Here is a 17508-nt window from a genome sequence, read left to right as displayed (position 1 = left end):
CAAGGCCCATCTGGGTCAGGCTCATCCCCCCAGACTCTCCAGGGCATGAAGCCATGGCTGGAGCACACAGGGAGCCATGGAGAGGGGGGGGAAAAAAAAAAAGAGTTTATTTAATCAGAGAGCCTTTGAAGGCACCTGGTTTGAGTGTAAAAAAAAAGTCAGTAAAATGGCGACTGTACAGGGTTCATGATGGGCAAGAACATGGGGAGGTGGAGGGAAGAGGCACATGGGGAGAAGGGGGCAGAAGTATCAGATAAGACTTCAGAACAAGCAGTCCTGACCCCTAGCCACCCCTGGTACAGGCAAACAGGCAGACACATGACACACACTCTCTGAGACTAGGAGCCTCTGCCGCTCTGCCAGGCAGGGATCGATCAGAGCCAAGTGCGGGGGGTGGGTGGGGGGAGCACATGAGCAGACACAGAGGCCGTGTCCCCTCCCTCAACTCTGACTCTCAGGCCCACAGTGTCCCCACCGTCCATCCTCAGAGGCTCTCTCCTCCAGGCCTGGATGGTGGGCCCAGCACAGGCCGTGAGACAGCAGAAGTCGGCTAGAAAAGAAAACCTCCAGAGGACCCCTGCCCATCCCGGAAGGAGAAGGAGGGCAGGAGCAGGCGGCCGGTGCCATCCTTCCGTCCATCCTCGGTCACACGATTGCCCGGAACAGGAAGGAGAAGACAGCCCCCAGCGCCAGGCCCAGAGACAAAAAGAAGGCCATGATGGCTCCGGCCGTCTCTGCCTCGGCTGGCTTCACTTTCCTAAAGGAGGGAGGGCGAGCCTAACTTAGGATGGCCCCTACCCCAGCTCCACCCAGAGCATCTAATTCTGCTTACCCACCTGTCGTACTTCCCCTCTTGGGGGGATGTGTACTGGGGCTGTCTCTACCTTTCCCTGGGAGCCCCTCCCTCACCCGACCCCTCTCCTACCCACCACTGCCTGGGACCCTAGGGCCAGCGGGCTCCTCTCAGCCTGGAAACCCTGAGCTCCAGGATCAGGAATCTTCTTTTGCCCTCTCTCCCTCTACTGAGTGTCCCCCATTGGAGCACCAGCCCCCTCCTGAGACCACCACACTCCCCACTCACTTGGGCCCAAAGCACATGCAGAGACTGGCGAGATAGCCGTTGGAGAAGGCGAAGGCAGCCATGAAGAAGATGAACCAGGCATCGTGCTCAAAGACCACGGCCAGGTTGTGGCGGGGATGGACGTTACACAGCAGCAGCAGAGGCACGAAGGCCAGCCGGGCCAGCACCAGGATCGGCAGCCAGCGGCTGTCCTTCCCAGGCTGCGGAGACCAGGCAGTGTCTCAGTCAGGCTGCGCCAGCCCCCAGGGCACACCCAGGCCCCCAACCAAGGCCCCCAGGGCTCCATTTGGGGTCCCTCAGGATCTGAACTGAAATCTCAAAGCCGAGTTACCCTTCAGGGGTACTGCCTGGGAGGGGGCATGACAGAGCCTTCTAGAGTGCTGGCCATGTTCTATATCTTGACCTGGGTGGTGCTTATCAGGGGGGTGTGTATGTTTACTTGTGTGTGTACATACAGTCATTAAGCTGTATACCTACAACTTGTACGCCTTACTATACGTAGATTGTGTCTTGGTTTTTAAAAAAGCATGGTCGCCTTTCCACCATACTTTCTTGGTTCCCTCTCTGGGTCTCAGGCTGGACTCTCCCCTCTCACAGGGTCTTGGTGCCCCCTTCCTTCACTTACCCACATGGTAAAGGCTGTGAGGCTCCGGCCCAGCCAGTCAAAGATATTGAAAGTCAGGAAACAGGACACAGGAATGAAGTAGTCTCCTGGAAGAGAAAGAGTAGATTAGGGAACGGTTAGCAGGTCCAAGAGAGGCAGAATCTACAACCTTGACCCTCACTGGGACTCAGTTTTCCCAGCTATAAAATGGAGAAGATGCTTCCAGCCCAGGGAAGGGCAAATGGACCAGGAGAGCCTGGCTGGGGAGACAGCAGTCCAAGCTCCCCTTCCCTGGAGTCCTAGCCCTGCTGGAGCCCCTGTCCTTCCCCATCCTGGGAACCCATAGGGTCCTCACTCCAGGCGCTGGTGCCCGCAATGCTGGACTTGACCTCGGCAGCCACGGCAGGAAACATCCCAATAGTGATGGTGAAGACGAAGCAGACGGAGAGAGCCGGGACTAAGATCTGGAGGAAAGGGACTCAGGTCTGTGTCTTCATGGCGGTTGTGCATCATGAAAGAACCAAGATTCCCCAACACACACACACACACACACACACACACACACACACACACACACACACACACACACACACACACACACGAGAATCCAGGAAAGTGGCCAGTCTCCAGTCAGAAAGGGAGGGGATGGGGTCTTCCCAGGTGGTCCAGTGTGTAAGACTCCGCGCTCCCAATGCAGGGGGCCCGGGTTCCATCCCTGGTCGGGGAACTAGATCCCGCATGCATGCTGCAACTAAGAAGCCTGCATGATGCAACAAAGATCCCGTGTGCCGCAACTAAGACCCGGAGCAGCCAAAATAAATAAATAATTAATAAATTAAAAAAAAAAAAGAGAGGGAGGGAGGGGATGGGCAGTGCCAGGAAGGGGGAGGGTGGGGTGGGGAAAGGGACAGAAGGAGGGAAAGAGGGTGAGGGCTGGAAGGCAGGATGCCCAAGCCCCACATACGTTTTTGAGGATGGCGCAGACAGAGTGGCTTCCGTCGGCGGGCTGAGAGTTGGGGGCTGAAACTCCGGCTTCCTCTTGGCCTGCTTTTGACTTCGCTCCTGGGGGTGGCGGGCGGTGGAAGGATCTTCAAGTTGTGGGAGGGGCAGAGCAACAGACGGCGCAATCCCCGCAAGGGCTGGGGTCAGCTGAGGGCGGGCATTCCCTTAGCCAGTGCACAGCCGCGCCCTGACACTTAGCCCAGACGGCCTTCGAACTCCCACTGTGCAAGTCCCCTGACCCCTCCCAGGAGCCTCAGGGCAGGCTACGCCCTGTCCGAGAATCTGAAGTTGCTTCCCCATGTCCTCAGGCGTTCAAGGCCACCCAGGATCTCCCCCCAGCTTCTCTATCCCAGCCCCTATTTACTACTGTGACCCCTCACCCCATCCCTCATCCCTCTCGCCTCTGGCATCACTGCAGCACGCTCATTCTTGCCCTCAGCTCATGCTGCCTCCCTGCTGGGCAGACTGTCCTCCACCCCAGCTTCCTCAGTCTCTTCAGACCTTTGCTAATGAGGTCCAGCTTGGTCTCCTGCTCCCCGGGCCCTTCGAGCTTGAGTTGCTGGTAATAGCGGTAGAATTCCTATCAAGTGAGGGAGACCAGGAAGGTGGATTCAGAAGCGGAATCTCCAGAATCTCCACCTCCCCCAGGTTTCACACCCATAACACCCTTGATCTGGAGTCCTGGACCCGCCCTAGACCCCAAACCCAGTGTTCTCCAAGAGCTCACCAGCCTCGGCAGGCCCAGATAACAGGCGATCGTCAAAATGATAACCCCACAGGCTGTGATAAAATAGCCAAAGGCACTTTCCGACAGCTCCGAGCCACCTGGGGTGGAGGGTGTCAGCGATCAGAGACAGGCCCCCTCCCTTCTCCCCACAACAACAACCAGGGCGACAGGCAGACAGATGGCAAGACTTACTGGCGATGGCGCAGATCATGGCCACAGAGGCAAAGAAGCCTGCCAGGCCCTGACCACTCATGATGGGGGCTGTGTAGCTGGCGGGCAGGAGGCCGGCCAGGCCAAACAGGCTGCCCTGCAGGATGGCACCGAACGCTGGGGAACAGGGTGGGCATCAGCAGGGGAGGGAGGAGCCGGGTGGGTGGCCGGGGCCCCTGCAATTCCTGCTTTACTCCCAGTAAGTCTTGACGCTGAGCGGCCCTTCTCTCCCCACTCCCAGGGCCTCCTCTCCCACACCTGGTCCATGCCCGCTCAGGCTTCTGAATCCTGACCACCCAGAGGGAGGAAGAGATTTCTCTCTGGCCAACTGTGGGTGTGAAAGAAAGGGGCAGGTATGTGGGAAGACCTCTGCCCCAGGTCCCCACCCAGCCCGGCTTACAATTAATGAGCATGATCTTCATCATGGTGACGACAAAGAAGGGCAGAGCATCCATGGGCACCTTCACCAGGATGGCAGTGATCAGGAACACCAACAGGATGGCCACCAGGCTGCCCAGGATCCGCACAGCCTGGGGGATCCTGCCAGAGAGGCCACGACGGCAGAGACGGGTGGTAAAGCCAGGGGCTCAGCCCAGGGAGGGCACGAGGCAGCGAGCGGTCAGGGTGGGGGCCCGGGCACTCACCTCTGATGCAGGAAGGAGTTGAGGCAGGTGAACAGCAGTAGGGGCAGCATGGCACATAAGGTCATGACGTTGTTGAAGATGGCGCTGAGATAGTTGCGCTCTGGCAAGGGTGCTGAGGGGCCGGCTGAAGCCTGGACGTCCTTGCTCGGTTCAGCAGGGACCAAGGACGCGTTCTGGGACATGTCCAGGCGGTTTGTGAAATACTGTGAGGGTTGCACAGAGGAGTGTTAGAACCTCTCTCCCCGTGCCCACAGCACAGATCCAGGCCCTACGTGCCCAGTGGACATGCCCCTGGGAGCCCATCCCCCACATCTCACCGCAGTGGCTGTCATGAAAAAATTCCAGGGCAGCAGCGTCCCCAGACCCAGCATGAAGAAGATAAGCCAGACGGCTTTGTACCTGGGGATGGGAGAGGAAAGTGAGGCCAGGTGACTCACCATCCCACCCTCCTTCCCAAATCAAACCTGGGGCAGCCCCCTCCCCTTCCATCTCTCCAGCTGTCCCAGGGCACAGGGCATGCGTCCTCCTATTTGTGTATGTATGTGGAGCGAGAGGTGGCCTGGGATGGGGGAGAGGGCACAGATGAGTCCCGAGAGGGAAGGGGACCAGGGACATAGGACCGAAGGGCATGGCCCAAAGGACCATTCTCAGCCCCAAAGACTCAGGGGACGCTGCAGGCTTGGGAACCAGTGTGACCCACACATCCGGAGGTGGTTTTGGAAATCCTGCTAAAGGCTAGGGGTGGGAGGGTGAGTGAGAAAGCAAACACAATTCTTCCACCCCCGCCAGGCAGGCTGGAAGTGATTACACTGTCAGGGCAGGGCTGCGTGGCTCTCCAAAGAGGATTCTGAGGTCAGGAAACTCCCAGACCATTCTGGATCTAGGAGGGCAGGCAGGCAGGGAGCCTTGGGACATCTGGGAAGTGAGGGAGCTGTTTTTTCCTGGCCTAGACAGGACCAGCTTTGTAGTTTGCACCACGTAGGAGAGGCCAGGAGGGACCAGGCCACTGGACATCATCTGGGCCCCCGAGGGTAAATAAGCACCACCCAGCCTAGGCCAGGTCACTGCCCCAAGCCCCACCCCTCAGGGCCTGTTTGCGACGGGACAGCTTTCCCCAGACAGCCCTGGGCGCTCCCACTGTGGTCTCCACCTGTGTCTGCCATACTTTCCCCAGAGCCCACACCCGCTTTCTTCACAGAGCTGGCAGGGACAAGCCCAAGGCAACGAGCAGACGGGTCTAGCCAGAGCGCAGGGCCTGGCCGCACCAGCTGGAGGCCTGGGTAGGCACCCCAAGTGGGCAGGTCTGAGCCCTGACAAGTTCAGCCCCCCCAACTCCCTCATATATTCCCCACCTTGAGGAAGAGAGGTGAGGCCTTGATCGAGAGGCCCAAAGGAAGGGAGCATTCCCAGCCAAGGCCCCAGAGGACAGAGGGCCAGAGTGGGGCTGGGTGAGTGCCACAAGGCCAGTGGAGAAGGGGAAGGGGTTCAGAGAGCTGCCACCAGATGGGGGTGCTGGGATAGGGCGGCAGGCAGCCTGGGAACAAAAGACACTGCGGAGGGAATCAACCAAACAGCTTGGGGCCTGTACTTACTATGTGTCCTTAAATTCCCTCCCACCCAAGTAAATCTCACGTCTCTTTTACAGGTGGGAGATGGTTTCAGAGACATAAAGCTAAGTGCCCAAGGTCCCACAGCTAGAAGTGGCCTAGTTCCATGGCCTTTGGCACAGGGGGACAGGATGGGCAGGGGAGCGGTGATGGGATTGGGGGGCCCGGGTGGAAGGCTGTTTTGGACCCCAGGCACGGCTTCATCAACTTTTTGGGGGCCTAGACTCCTGGGAGAACTTGCATCCAGCTACAACCTCTTCCCCCAAAACACACATGCGTGATCATGGATGCAGGTCTAACCGGAGGGAACTCCTCGGCTCCGGAGGTGGGGAAGTGAAAGGGAGGTCAGAGTGAGGATCAGGGTGAGGCAGAGGCCAGCTCAGAAACGAGGGGTGCTGCCAGATGTCTCCCCACGGTGCTGGCAGGAGCTGGAAGCTGCTGAGCACTGGAAACTCTGACAGGCCAGGGAGGGGCTGCTGCCCCCATCAGCACCCATCAGCACCCAGCCACAACACGAAGGGCCCCCACCCCTGATGCAGACCCGACTCATAGCTACCTCATAGCCGGAAGGCCCGCCAGTGGTGGCAACCCCAAATTCCAAGGCATATGGCATCCAGCCTCCTGGAGACCCCTTTCCACTCCCCTGGATTCACAGCCCAGGTCCCCCAGTACCTGTCCTGAGGCTGGTGACTGGTTGTCATGGTGACGGTGTTCTTGGTTATGCCTGGCTGATAGCCTCCTCCCTCGGTGCTTGCTGGGGGCAGAAGCAGTGTGAGGTCCTGTCTCGGCCCTGCTTCCCCACAGGCCTCTTCAGACTCTTGGTTGGGGGGTGAGGAGGGCAGGGCAGACAGAACGGGCAGGCTGAAGAGTCCGGAAAGCCCCACTCCCGGCCCTGCCTCTCAGGACTGCTCCCTCTGACCCCTTGGGCCTGGCCCGCTGGGCCCCCCTGCCTGCTCAGGCTCTACCTGGCTCCCGGCCTGGCCTGGCCACTGCCACCGCTATTTTTATCCAGCAGTTGAAGCAGTTTGTAAGCAGGGAAACAGGAGGGTGGAGCGCAGGAGGGAAGGAGGAGGAGGTATGGTTGAGAGGGAGAGAAGAACAGCTAAATGCAGGGGAGACAGCGGGAGGGGTCAGGGACAGTGATGACAATGAAGTGGGGACAGAAGGAGGGAAACAGAAAGGAGATAAGAGCGAGAGGATAGGGGGAGGGAAGAGGGAGGACACAAAACAAACAGATCCGCAGAAGCAGCAGCCTCAGGGGTGACGACTGAGGCCAAACCAGCGAGGCCTCCCTCCCCAGCTCTCTCTGCAAGTCTGACCTCTCTGCACTCCCAAGGAGCCCCTGGGCTCATGGTTAGGGTGGGATTTGGAGAGCCTGTCCCCTCCTGGGGGCACCCCAGACTCCAGCCTCTCTGCTGGTGGCACCCTAACCATCCTTTCCAGCCACTGCCCACAGGCTCCCTGGTTCCTGGCCAGTCTTCCAGGAACATACTTCAGGATGTGTGTGGGGACCCAGCCTCTCCCCTGACCCCCAGTCCTGGCCACAGGGTCATCCCATCCCCCCCGGATTCCTCTCTGACTCACTCCCATGTCCTCTTCCCCTTTCTGAGAACAAAGTTGGAGGGAAGACTGGAGGGATGGGAGCAGAGGCTGCCTAGTCCCCAGGCATCCAGCCTCCTCCCTCAGTATCCCTTCCCTGCTCAGGCAGGGAGAGGCTCCCTGGCACCAGCAGAGGAAACAGCTTTCCCTCGGATGGCATAGAAAGCCAGGCAGGCGTGTGCTGGTGTGTCCCCAACGTGTGGGCCTAGCTCTGGAGCCAGCTCTACCGTTCTGGGCGAGGACTGGCTTCCTTGCCCACCAGGACCAGCACTCAGACTTGCCCAGACTTGCCAGCAGAAGGGTGGGGGCAGAGGGGGCCCGGGTGGTCTGTGGGAGGTGGTCCTAGCTCAGGCTCAGGCAGCAGGCCTTGTCCATGGGCTCCTCCAGAGTAAGGGTCTAGAATGAACGTGGCGGCACAGGGCATATCAGGAGAGAATCCCCCAGGCCTCACTGTGGGAGGGAGCAGCCCCATTCTGAGAAGCCTCCCCACAAACACAACCAGGGAGATAAAACCCAGCCCTGTAGCTTGGGAGATAAAACAGCCAGCAGTCTCAGCAGGGGAGCTGAGGGGGTGGGTCAACTCACAGGTGCAGCCAGTGCTCCAGGTCCCAGCCTGAGACCACAGCCCTGGGGACCCCAAGAAAGGACCACGATGGGCCTTTCTACCCCCCCCTCCAATAATTCCTCTCAACCCCTCCCTGGGTAAACTCCAGCCTCTCCAAGGCCTTCCTCAGCCCCACAGCCCACATCTGGGCCATAGGACAAGGAGGGGAGGGGCAGACCCACATAGCTCCAGATGGAGGCGCTCTTCCTTTTCACAAATATTTACCGAAGACCTCTGCATGCCAGCCAGGCACTGTTCTAGGCACTTGGGACAGTGGTGAATGACAGTTTATACATTTTCCAGAAGGATGGGGACGAGAGGGCTCTACACTGGGGTGTGGGCAGAGGAAGTGAGGGGAATCCCCAGCTTCTCACCTCACCCTAACCTGTGCTCCATCCTCACCCTCCACAGGCAAGATTCCTGGCAGTAAAGAGCACGTGCAGCTTCAACGCGCAGGCGGGAGATGGGGGGGGGGGGGTGCGGAGAATAGAGTATCTCCCCTTCCTCAGTAAAATCTCTCTAGGCTCAGAGGAGTATTTCTTTCTGCTACACCCCTGCTCTCTGTTCTCAACTGTCCTCACCCCAGTCCTGGGCACAATTCAACTCCAGGGGCAGCCCGCTGCCCCTGCCCACATCCTGACGTTCAGCCCACCAGCCCAGGTATTTTGTTTTTGTCTGCCTTTGCCCGGCAGCAATTGGGGATTTGAGACCAGCTCAGAGCATCTGGTGCTCCTCAGCCATGCCTTGGCCTGCCGAGATGAGGCCTTGACAGCAGCCACCAAACTGAGCACCTCCCCAACCCCAGGCCCCAAACACCTCTCATGACCCCAGCTTCCAGAGACACCCGTGTGGTGGCATCAAATTCACCACCTCCTTGGATCCCACATGGGGCCACCACCTGCAGATACCTTCTCCTGCCTTCGGCTGCCCTTGCAACCACCACAAGCTAGTACAAGACTGTCTCCACGAGAACAGACGAGGACAGCTGAAGTTCACAGAGGTTGAGTCATTTGCCAAAGATAACAGAGCTAGTGAATGGGTGAGCTGGAATTCAAACTCAATGTGCAGCTTACTCTAGGCTCCTTCCTGGGTGGGGAGGAAGGTATAAAGGCTGTTTCCCAGCCAGCCTCTTATACTGGGAGACAGGGTAACTCTACTCCAAGTAAGGGATTAAAAATAAGGTAGGGGTCGAGGTCACCTCCAGCCTGAACTAAGTGTCAGCTGTAAGGCACTCCCCCACCCCATTACACACACATCCTGGCAAGGAGAGCTTACACTGGCAGGAGGACAAGGCAGGAAGGTCTGGAGGTGATTGAGAGGAACGGGCAAAGGGACGGCCCCAAGAGGGGTGAGGGGCAGGGGTGGGACCAGCCCTCCTCCACCACAGCTCTCCCCTGGGAAGAAAATCTGGGGTATGTCTTTGTTCTTTCTCTGAGTGAAGCAAGGGTCCTCTCTCCGGGAATAAATGAGGACGCGCCCAGGAAGGGAGGCCAGGTACACGAGTTCGGCCAATAGAAGGCGGTGGTTAAAGAGACAGCTCCTCCACTCCCATTCCCTGCACCCAACGCAGTTAACGGTGCGGCCCCTCCCCAGTACCAACGACAAGAATTGATCGAGATTAACCTTCAACTCGCCCGCCCCTTGCAGAGGTCAGCTCCGCGACAACCGGTTTCAGGCCCGGGAGCCAAGTCGTCCACGCCCGCTCGGGTCCGGGTCCCCGCAAGGTGCCCCTGCGCCCGTGCCTCGGCGCGCCACGTGCTGCGCGGCTCCGCAAGCTCAGCGCGGGGGCGGGGTGGGGCTCAGGTGGGGCCCACCCCGCGTCCCCTCCCCCGGCCGCTCAGCTGCCAGGCCCGGCCTCCCTGCTCTCGTGGCAGGCGGCAAGCGGCGCCTTCCACCCCGGCGACCCCCGGCCCCCGGTTCCCCGGCCCCCAGTCCCCGGGTAGCACCTGCTGGGAAGGAGTCCTCCCGCGTGGAGGTTTGCGCGCTTTCCCTGCCACTTCCCGCGCCCGCCTGAGTACATTCAAACCCGCCCTCCGTTCGCCCCGCCCCGGCACGCCCCGGCCCGCGCCCGCTCTCCGGCGTCCGCCGAGACCCCGCCCCCGCCCCCGCCCCCCGCACGCCGGCTGCCGGCTCAGAGGGACCCCCGATTCGAGACCCTCCGCCGCCTGGCCTACACCTTGCACTATTTCTGTAGATAGGACCTCTGGGGGCGCTGCCACGCCAAACCCTGCCCCATCACGGAGCACGTGGGGCTGGAGGGTATAGCAGCACACTGGGTACCCCCGGTCTCCGCGCTGGGGTTACACAAACTCCTACACAGCTGTCTCGAGACACTCCCAGCGACAAACCCGCTCAGACAGATCCGGACGGCCCCCGCATCGCCCCTACACCATCTCAGACGTTCTGTTATGGCTCCCCAAGCCCCCTCCCACACCATCTCTTTCACACTGCACCTTTTTCCTTTCCAGCGTCCCCTTCCCTTTTCAGTGCCACTTTCTTCGAGTCAGACTTTCCTTTCCTCTCCCCAGACCCCACGCCGGGGATCCCTCCGACGGAATCAGCATGATGTGTGACCTGGGTTTTCCCACACAGATCCGCTCACCGACAACTTTGACTTAGCGATGTGTGTGGCGTGGTGGGGGGAGCCACAGCCCTGTAGCCCTCTCATGATTCACCCTTTCTAAATCCAGAACATTGGAAAAGCTGAGGCACAGCTGGCAACAGGAAGAGAAAAAGCCCGTAACAGCTTTATAGCCTGAGTTAATCCTATGGTCCTGATACTCAGAGGTGGAGGCCTTGCGGAGCCCCATGTCCTCCCTGGCTGAGGAGGAAGGGGGTGGGCATGCTGAGGAATGATCAGTCCTTCTTGTACCTCCAAGGGAGGGGGAAGGATTCCCTCCTTTTTCGTTGGTCAGTAAATCTAGGGGATGGGGGGATCACTGCCCCTACAGCAGCCCTCACTATAGGAGAACAATCCAAAGGCTAGAGAGATGCTGAGGACAGAAAATCCAATTCACCCCCCACACCCTTGCCCCAGTTAACCAAGAGGCCTGTACCCTGGAGAAGCCATAGGCACTAATTAACAATTAGCAGTACTAACATCGTAGGGATAAGGCAGAGTCACGCCTTCTCCGCAGAGAACAGACTGGGCTCTGACGGGAAGGGTAGTTGTTCTACTTAGGATTGATCAGTGGATGCACCCCAAGATACTCAGAAGGGCTGTTCCCAGCCTACTGGCTCAGGGACCCACAGAGACATGACATACCAACATCTCCTGGTCTTAACCAAACAGAGGGCAGGAAGAGGGGTATGAGTGGTATTTTTCTAGGCACTGCCCCATGCCTTGAGGGCAGCTTCATGTCTGGGTCTCCCTCCCCCCATTCCTACCCTGTGTTTGTCCAGCCTCTCTCTTCCTCTCCTGGCCCTCTTCTCCCCTTTTGCTCGGCCCCTGTCTCTCTCCCCATCCTCACTTCCCGTCTCTAAGTCTGTGGAGGTGGCAGGCCTTCGTGGTCAAATGGATCCCCCAGGCTGGTGGCCATTGGCTGCAGCTGTGTGCAAAGGGGGCTGGAAGTGGAAAGAAACTGGAGGGAAGTGGTGAGGGTCACAGGCCAGACAGCGGAAGGCTGGTTTCCCTCCCCACCCCCGCTGAAGCTCAGCCTTCTCACTAGATGGCAACAGCCAGGGCTGTTATTGCTGGATAGAAGCCTGTCTGGCACTCTCCCTGCCTGGGCCCCCAGCCAGCACCCACACCCCTCCAGAGCCACCTCCCTACGCAGAGATGGTTGCTGGGTGCCAGGGCCCTCTGCTGGACAGCCTCGGAGCCCGACTCACAGTGGCCTGTGCCCTCCAGGCCCAGCCAGTCCTTGTCACCCTCTGCCCAATCTTTTGGCTCCCTCAGGTCCCGGGTACAGGGGTAGGGTGTGAAGGGCTGATCCAGCTGCACCCCACCCCCACCGGATCCCCCACCTATTTGAGCCTGTGGCTTGCCCTGATTCCCTCCTCCCCCTTCCAGGCCCCAAGCCTTCCTCATCACCTCACACAACCAGTCCTGTCCTTCCCCAGCCCTGCCTCCATCTGTGTTTGCTGGAAGTGGATTTGCTTGGCTCCGCAGTTTGTCACCAACTCGTCTCGTGACTGTTATGTTCTTAGTCCTGTTTGCGACTCTATCTCTGTGGCCCTCTGGCAGGCTGGGACTAGGGAGAGGCCAGAGAGGCAACTTGCCTGAGTTGCAATATTTAAGGGGGCGCCCAAGTATTCCAGAATCCAGATAAATAATGTTTAAAGGCAATATTTTTTTAAATCAAAGTTAATACAAAAAAAGAGAGAAAAAAATCCATGATGAACAAAACATCAACTAAACTAAAGCCAGAATCCGGCCCTCTCGGGGTCGGACACCCTCAAGTCCCTCACCTTTCTTGTGGGTGTGTACGGGGATCAGGGTTCAGGAAGACTGGGCTTGGTTTTCCAGCTTCATTTCTCAGACCTCTGCCCCTATCCTCTGCTCTGGGAAAGTCTCCGACCTTGGAGACAACTGAATGTGGTTAGGGTAGGGTAGTCATCTCACCACGGCCTCCAAAGTCTGGGAAAATGATCTCCTCCGCCACAAACCGCAGTTGCAGACTCCGTTGATTTCCCCCGCCCCACACGCGCAGACCCCGCCCCCTCGCCGCGGCCCCGCCTCTGCTCCCAGCGCACCTGCAGGGACTGCGGAGGGCTCATCCGGAGTCCGGGAGCGCGGACGGAAATTCACAGGCCTCCATTTGGCCTCCTCACTTCGGGACTGGGGCCGTCGTCGTGGCCGGAAACCGCAGTCCGCGCCGCGTCTGACCGGTCTATACCGCCGGGCGGCAAAGGGGCTGCAACGGGCGATCCCGGCGCCAGCCCCGCGCCTCGCGGCTGGCTCGGTCCCGCCGGCGCCGCTCGGGAGTGAGGAGCGCTCCGGAAGGCCGGCGGGAGGGGAGGCCCGGAGCGGGCGAAATAAATAAAGGCGCCCGTGACCCTGGAGGGGACCAGGGGTTCGAATCCCCTTCACCCCGCCCCTCCCCCGGGCCACCTTCCCGAAGGGGTCGAGCACGTGCACTGGCTTTTCAGGACTCCGGGAGGAAGCAGATGGTGCCGGGGTGTGGGGAGGCGGGGGTCTGGCGGAAAAGCCCGCTGGGCCGGCTTGGGGGCCCACAGCTCTGGTCTCGGTTCTTCCCCCAGGCCAACCTTCTGAGGGGTATGCTAACGGGGTGAGGGTCCTGAAAGGAGCCTGTACTCCTCACTTTCCCACTTTGAACCGAGAGCCCAGGACTCGCTGGAGGAGGGTGGGAGGGAGGAGTATTGCATGGGAACCGTAAGCAAATTATCCGGAGGCTGGCATGCAAATACCTCTGACAGCTCTTATTTTATCCCCGAGGGGCCTCCCACTGGGGAGGGGAAATAGGTGAATTCCTCAGATCACACCCCACCCACCCGCTACCCCTTAGATCCCATCCGGAGCAGAGGACCCCTCAGGGGTATGCATTTCTACACTGCTCCTCTGGGCGGCTGCCCACAGGGTCCCTCAGCAAACAAATCTCCCTCTTCCCACACCACTAGCTGCGAAGAGTGTCCACGCTTGCTGGAGGACGTTTACCTCCTTACCCTGAGCTGGCCAGGCAGACCCAAGACTGCTGGTTTACAGTGTAATATACTCAAATTAGGCAAGTGGATGTACAAACCGAGAGGGACAATGGAATAGGTAGCAAAAGGAAGCCTTGAATTGTTTCCCCATCCCACCCTCTGGACAGGTTCGACTGTCATGCAGTGCAGGAGTGTGACAAAGACTGTCAAAGACATCCCAGGCATTCAAAGCAACAAATATTTATTGAGCACCTGCTGTATGTATGCTGGGCTTTGGAGGCAGGACTGACTCCCTAGGGAACCAAGGTCTTACTACTTGGTAAATCACGAGTCAAAGACAGACAGTCTGGATTAGCTAGGTTAAGCATTGTCCCTCATTGGACCTCATGTCCCCATTTGCCTGTGGGTGGGGGTGGCAGAGGGAGGAGAGTCAGTTCCTCTCCCCTCACAGGCCAGAGGTAATTAGAAACGTTCTTGGAAAAAAAATTAAAAAGATGGGACTTCCCTGGCGGTCCAGTGGTTTAAGAGTCTGCACTTCCAATGCAGGGGGTGCAGATTCGATCCCTGGTCCGAAACTAAGATCCCACATGCTGTGCGGCCAAAAAAAAAAGAAAAGAAAAGTTCTTGGGAAGAATGCAGGGGCAGGGAGGGAGGGATAATGATGGGTTTTCTGCTAAATGCAGAGCATCCTTCCAATCATCTCTGCTGGGAGTCGGGGGCGTGGGGAGGCATGTCCTGGCCGGACCCCTCTCATGCTCTGTCCCCCACCATGTCTTCTGCCCACTGGGCAGGCTGCAGTCAGTGATGGGGCCAGGACTGTCTTACTCCAAAAGAAAGCGTTTCAGTGGATACAGCTGCTACCAGGATTCATGGCCTCATTTTTGGGAGGCTAGCCTGTCCCTCCTCTCCAGGCGGGCCACTCTGGAGGCCTCCCCAGCATCCGGCGGGTGTCTCTGGCTGAGGACAAACAACAGACAGCCCAGCAAAGCCTCTCGCATATCCTGAGAGCCCAGGCGGTGGACCAGCCGGCGCAGCAGGGGCAGGAAGTGCCGGCGGGCAAGGCGGGCAGCAGGCAGCAGCAGGCGGGCCAGCAGCGTCCGCAGCAGCAGCGGGAGCAGCAGAGTGGGCATGGCCAGTGACTTCCAAGGCGATCTAGACTCTAGGCTTGCCTTTCCTGCTCCCTCCTCACCTGGCAAAGACATGAGGTGGGCAGGATTTAACCCCCGCTTCAGTTTATACCCTCCTGCCCCCAGATACCAATTCACGGGTCATTTTTGCTTTCCAGATGCCCTTGCTTTGGGAAGGGTGGCTGGGTCAGGAGGACACTCACCATAGCCCAGATGGAGACAAACAGCGAAGGCAAGAGTAAATTCGGGGCTGGGACCTACAGCTCTCCATTCCCAGCCTCCAGGGGCTCTTACTGTCCCTTAAACCCTCCCTTCCTCTAGTCACCCCCTCCTCCTGTGCACTCTCAGTCACCTGACATTCCCTAACCCCTCTCCCTCAATCCAACAGTAGTTCTTCCCTGGGCAATTCTAAGTTTTCTTTTCAGGGACCTTGATCCACCCAAACCAGACACTTCCTACCCTCCCAGTGCCCCACCGCCCACAGCAGCCCAGCTCTCACCAGCAGGGACTGCCGCTTAGCATCAGTGTCCAGCTGAATTTGCCTGCAGGGGCTACAGTCTCACTGGACACTACCCAGGGCGGCCCCACCCAGCTTGGCCCCACCCAGCTCAGCCCCACCCAGGACAGCTTGCCTGGGTTGGGGGAGCAAGGAAGAGACAGCTGTGTTCTGGCACCTGGTATGTGGAGGGATGGGGGCAGCTGGGCTGGAAGAAGTGATGCAGGAATTCCTCCTGCTGGGTGCAGACCTCAGAGTCTGCACTGCACTTTCTAATGGTGTGATCTGAGGCACGTTGATTCTTCTGGGTTCCAGTCCCCTCGTCTGTTACCTCAGTAATTGGGAGGAGTGACTGGAATGGGACAATGTATGAGACCCACTGACCCAAACCTCAGAAGCAGTAAGGTTGCAACCCACACACCGGGCATGCTCAGAGTGGCCGAGATGGAGAATGGACCGGGGCAGGCATTGTGGGCCCTCTCCTGGAATAGAGGCGTGAGGTCACAGTCCATATCATAGCTGGACACAGCTGGGCAGCACTCCCACTCAGGGACGGGAAGAGAGATACCCACGTCAGGACCCTCTTCACCCACGTTTTCTCCCAAAGATTAAATGGAGTTCCATGAGATAGTGAGGGAGAGATGGCCCAGGTTTGTTTTATTTTGTTTTTAAATACCTCATTCTGACATGTACACACTGCTATATTTAAAATAGATAACCAGGGACTTCCCTGGCAGTCCAGTGGTTAAGACCCTGCGTTTCCAATACAGGGGGCACGGGTTCGATCCCTGGTCGGGGAACAAAGATCCCACATGCCACACAGTACATCAATCAATCAATCAATCAATATTTTAAAATAAAACAAAATAAAATAGATAACCAGCAAGGACCTACTGTATAGCACAGGGAACTCTGCTCAATATTCTGTAATAACCTAAATGGGAAAAGAATTTGAAAAAGAGTGGGTACATGTATACGTATAAATGAACCACTTTGCTGTACACCTGAAACTAACACAACATTGTTTATCAACTATACTCCAATATAATATAAAAATTTAAAAAAATAAATAAATTTTTAAAAATACCTCTTTTTTTTGTTTGTTTGTTTTTGGCCGCCCAGCATGTGGGATCCAAGTTCCCTGACCAGGGATCAAACCCGCACCCCCTGCATTGGAAGCACAGAGTCTTAACCACACCCTCATTCTTCTACTTCATAAAATGGGTATAATTTCTGCCTTGATGGACTCACATGAGATAATGGCCATGAAAGGGTTTTATAAGAATAAGGACATGGGAATATGATCGTTTATCATCAGCCCACCACCATCCCCCATTAGCATCATCACCATCTCCTAAACCATCAAAGGCCTTGAAGAAAGAAAACTTCCAATTTTGTCGAAAAGGTCTGTCCCCCTTCTTCCTGGAGGAAGCTGGGCCGGGAGAGGAGCCAAAGTACAGATGTGTAGGTTTGGTCTTCCTTTCCCTCCTGTCCCTTCCTGAGGAGCTGTGATGGTCATCCCTGGGCTGTGGGTGGAACGTGTATTGAGTATGTATGTGCGTCACGCCTGTGAGTTCATGATCTCACTCAATTCTCACCATCACTCTGCAGGGGAATGATTATTATGACCTTTGTACAGATAAGGAAACTGAGGTTTAGAGGGGTTAAGCAACTTACCCAGAATTACAGCAAATAAATAGCCGAGTCTCCCCCTCAGACCTGCCCCTCCCTCAGGCTTTCCCCTTATCTGTAAGTGGCAACTGCCTCTTTCTAGTTACTTCTGGCCCAAATCCTGGAATTTATCCTTGACCTCTCTCTTCTTATCACAGTTCACTACCCACATTCGTAAATCCTGGTGGCTCTGCTTTCAAAATATTCAGAATCTCCCCACTTCTCACGAGTGCTGCCCTGACTACCCTCGACTGAGCATTTGTCATCTTTCATCTGAATTATTGTATTAGCCTCCTAATTGGTGTTCCTGTTTCCCTTTTCCACACAGTGACCAGAATGATCTTTCTAAAACATGAGTCAGATCCTGTCCTTTTGGCTCCCTTTTCATTCAGAGTTAAAGCCAAAGGCTTTAATTGTGACCTGTAAGGCCCTCGGTGTCTGACCTCCCCCTGGCTTCCTGATTCAACTTCTAGTCCTTTCCTCTCTCACCCTGCCTGCCCCGCTGGCCTCCTGCTGCTCTTAACTGTCCCCC

At 57.5% G+C, this 17508-nt stretch overlaps 2 protein-coding genes across 9 annotated transcripts; both read right to left on the bottom strand.

Annotated features, from left to right (window-relative positions):
• SLC29A1 (solute carrier family 29 member 1 (Augustine blood group)) lies at positions 1 to 12661 on the bottom strand. Of its 8 annotated transcripts, none has more exons than XM_082848894.1 (13): positions 12643 to 12661; positions 6548 to 6629; positions 4586 to 4667; positions 4269 to 4471; positions 4025 to 4164; positions 3607 to 3741; positions 3415 to 3512; positions 3189 to 3267; positions 2650 to 2747; positions 2041 to 2149; positions 1707 to 1792; positions 1082 to 1281; positions 4 to 757 (listed from the first exon to the last, which is right to left on the bottom strand). In XM_082848894.1, exons 2-13 carry the CDS (start codon positions 6574 to 6576, stop codon positions 646 to 648), a joined length of 1371 nt encoding a protein of 456 aa, XP_082705020.1. In that variant the 5' UTR covers positions 6577 to 6629; positions 12643 to 12661; the 3' UTR covers positions 4 to 645. The 8 variants fall into 8 exon arrangements, with proteins under 8 accessions (XP_082705021.1, XP_082705020.1, XP_082705023.1 ...); XM_082848897.1 differs by having other exon boundaries at positions 6548 to 6692; positions 12643 to 12660; XM_082848891.1 differs by lacking the exon at positions 12643 to 12661 and adding an exon at positions 10025 to 10097.
• Positions 12662 to 14557: 1896 nt separating this feature from the next.
• Positions 14558 to 14812, bottom strand: MYMX (myomixer, myoblast fusion factor; the record flags this gene model as incomplete). Its single annotated transcript, XM_082847559.1, has 1 exon — positions 14558 to 14812. One exon carries the CDS (start codon positions 14810 to 14812, stop codon positions 14558 to 14560), a length of 255 nt encoding a protein of 84 aa, XP_082703685.1.
• Positions 14813 to 17508: the final 2696 nt, after the last annotated feature.

The sequence above is a fragment of the Leucopleurus acutus genome, assembly GCF_964270905.1.
Source record: "Leucopleurus acutus genome assembly, chromosome: 10".
Taxonomy (NCBI): Eukaryota; Metazoa; Chordata; class Mammalia; order Artiodactyla; family Delphinidae; genus Leucopleurus; species Leucopleurus acutus.
Note: the sequence above shows the minus strand (reverse complement) of the source record. Positions and strands in the feature narration are given on the sequence as shown.

Bases quoted from the DNA above. Each gene is read 5' to 3' on its own strand.
- SLC29A1 (XM_082848894.1), bottom strand. From the start codon at position 6,576: ATGACAACCAGTCACCAGCCTCAGGACAG. The intron at 3,268-3,414 runs GTGAGCTCTTGG...CTCACTTGATAG, and splicing joins ATCTGGGCCTGCCGAGGCTG to GAATTCTACCGCTATTACCA. The intron at 758-1,081 runs GTGAGTGGGGAG...TCCCTCCTTTAG, and splicing joins TGCATGTGCTTTGGGCCCAA to GAAAGTGAAGCCAGCCGAGG.